Here is a 2335-nt window from a genome sequence, read left to right on the forward strand (position 1 = left end):
CCTTCCCACGGTCGCCATCTGATGATGCCCTCCTACTCAAACCTTCCACCACAGCAATACCAGGCCGCAGAAATTCCCAGTACGAACAGACCTTCCCCAACCCCCGTTACTACTGCTTCGTTGTTTCCGCCCGAGGGCGACGCCAGCAACAGTTCGTTCCTTGTTTTTTCTCTCTTCTCTTTCTACCTTATCTCCTTCTCTTTTCCACATTCTGAGAAGAAGAGGGTAGCACCATCACCAGTCAAGTGGAATGGAGTAGACTAACCCTGCCGTGACAGGACGGACAGTGGCAGAGAACACGGGCGTGCACCTACAGACTTCACCTCTCGCCCTGAATGGGGGAAATTCTCCTGATTCACACGCTGGAAGTGCTGGCTACACCTGGTCGAACGGCGATCCGTGGTCCTCGAGCCGTTCGCCGCAACAACAGTACGGCGGCAATAGGACACCAGGCCTGAACCCAGGAGGACCCTTCTTCCAGCATGGCATGCACTCGCTCTCCACGACCATGGCGAACAACATGTCTCCAGTCACAGCCACGACCCCAGCTGACACCCAAGCGTCTTTCCACTCCTCGCCAGCGACCACCATGTCACACCTGTCCATCGAGCAGAGCGCTTCTAACGGCAGCAGCAATGGAGTCCTGCCTCCGTTCCGCGGGAACACGACGCCCTACTCATCCAGGCCCACACCTCCGCTCAGCCGCTCGTCCTCCTTCCCAACACCAGCGAGCACCATGTCCGCCTTCGTCCCGGGAATCTCTTCCATGCTCCCCATTACCACGGTTGGGTCCTCCCGGCCCGGCCTCTCGGCGCCCATCTCACCTTTAGGCAGCTCGACCGGCGGACCGCCCTCATCCCATTCCGGAGCAGGACGGCTCTCCGAATACTCAGCAGCAGCGGCGGCGGCGGCGAGCCAACAGCAGCAGCAGCAGCAGCAGCAGCAACAACAACAACAACACCAACATCAACACCACCACCATCACCACCAACCCCAACAGTATATGCACAACCTGGGCAACCCGGGCGGGCCTATGGCCCTGGTGTCCAACTACCACCAGCCCGTGGGAAATGCGTACACGCACGGTGGTCACTTTGGCGGCGTCATGTTCCAGGCGCAGCAGAGGACGCCTGAGAAGCCGCACCAGTGTGACCAGTGTCCAACAGCCTTCACCAGAAACCACGACCTCAAGAGGCACAAGAGGATACACTGGGCGGTGAAGCCATATCCGTGCGATGGCTGTGATAAGGCTTTCTCAAGGAAAGATGCGTTGAAGGTGCGTTCTCTTTCATACTCTCTTCTTATTCCGGTTCTCTCTTCTCACCTTTTGCCTTTTGGGCATGTCTTGTTCTCACATGCTGACCAACTGGTTTTAGAGGCACAAGCTGGTAAAGTGTTGCGGCGAAAAGGATGATAAGGTCAAGAAGGAAGGGAGCCCACACTCGTCCGGTACTCACGGCATACACAGCGGATCATCTTCACCTATGCATACCAAGAAATAGGTGTTGTGTGCCAGAATTTTTGGGACGCAAAAGTGTACAACGATATCCAGGCAAACTACATGGACCAAGAACGACCGCTGGCACTTGATCTTCCACCTGAGAGTCTGGGCCGATTCAGCATCTGAGGAGCGACACAGATAGACACACACACACACTCTCTCTCTCTCTCGCTCGCTCGCTCGCTCTTTGTCGCTCTGCACACGAGTATCTTCATCAAAGGGGCCAAGGATTGGAAGGGACTTCCAATATTCCCTGTCGCCCTATTCGCCCTGGACGGCAGGTGAAGCTACAGCAGGATCCGGTGGCACATCGAGAGCAAGCAGGCAATGAAGTGCAAAGAGCACGGCCCCCAGAAGCGCTGAGTCCGACAAGTCAGCTTGTCTGGAGACTATCTCGATTTTGGATTTCTGATTTCTTTCTCTCCTCAACACTCCAATCCAAGATGCATTTTGTTTCCCCTTGCCTTTTTTTTTCCCCCTTTCTTCTTTCTTGTTTCATGGCGTCGTCGCTACGTACTCACGGGATACTGGGCTCAGCAAAGAGGAGAAAGGGGGAAATGGGAGCGAAAGGAGGAAAGGTTTCAAGGGGCGTGTTATAGTCAGGAGACAAGATTCTTGGGTCCTCGTGGGATATCATAACGGCTACTGCAGATTGGGTTGGGACGGGACGGTCTCGATAAACTGGGTCTTTTCCCACTTACATTTTGATTTTTTGTTTTCTTGATTATCACGGAAGACGGAAAGCCACGGAAGGGGTCATTGTACAGCATATTCTATACCTAGGCAAGGCATTGGGAAAAGGGAGATTTCTTTTTGGGTAATTTCCTTTTCTTT

At 54.3% G+C, this 2335-nt stretch overlaps 1 protein-coding gene across 1 annotated transcript; it reads left to right on the forward strand.

The window, feature by feature from the left end:
• Nucleotides 1-1105: 1105 nt before the first annotated feature.
• Nucleotides 1106-1414, forward strand: M406DRAFT_249929 (uncharacterized protein; the record flags this gene model as incomplete). Its single annotated transcript, XM_040916652.1, has 1 exon — nucleotides 1106-1414. The coding sequence occupies one exon, from the start codon at nucleotides 1106-1108 to the stop codon at nucleotides 1412-1414; it is 309 nt and encodes a 102-aa protein (XP_040779728.1).
• Between the last annotated feature and the right edge of the window lie 921 nt (nucleotides 1415-2335).

The sequence above is a fragment of the Cryphonectria parasitica genome, assembly GCF_011745365.1.
Source record: "Cryphonectria parasitica EP155 unplaced genomic scaffold M406scaffold_2, whole genome shotgun sequence".
NCBI classification, from domain to species: domain Eukaryota; kingdom Fungi; phylum Ascomycota; class Sordariomycetes; order Diaporthales; family Cryphonectriaceae; genus Cryphonectria; species Cryphonectria parasitica.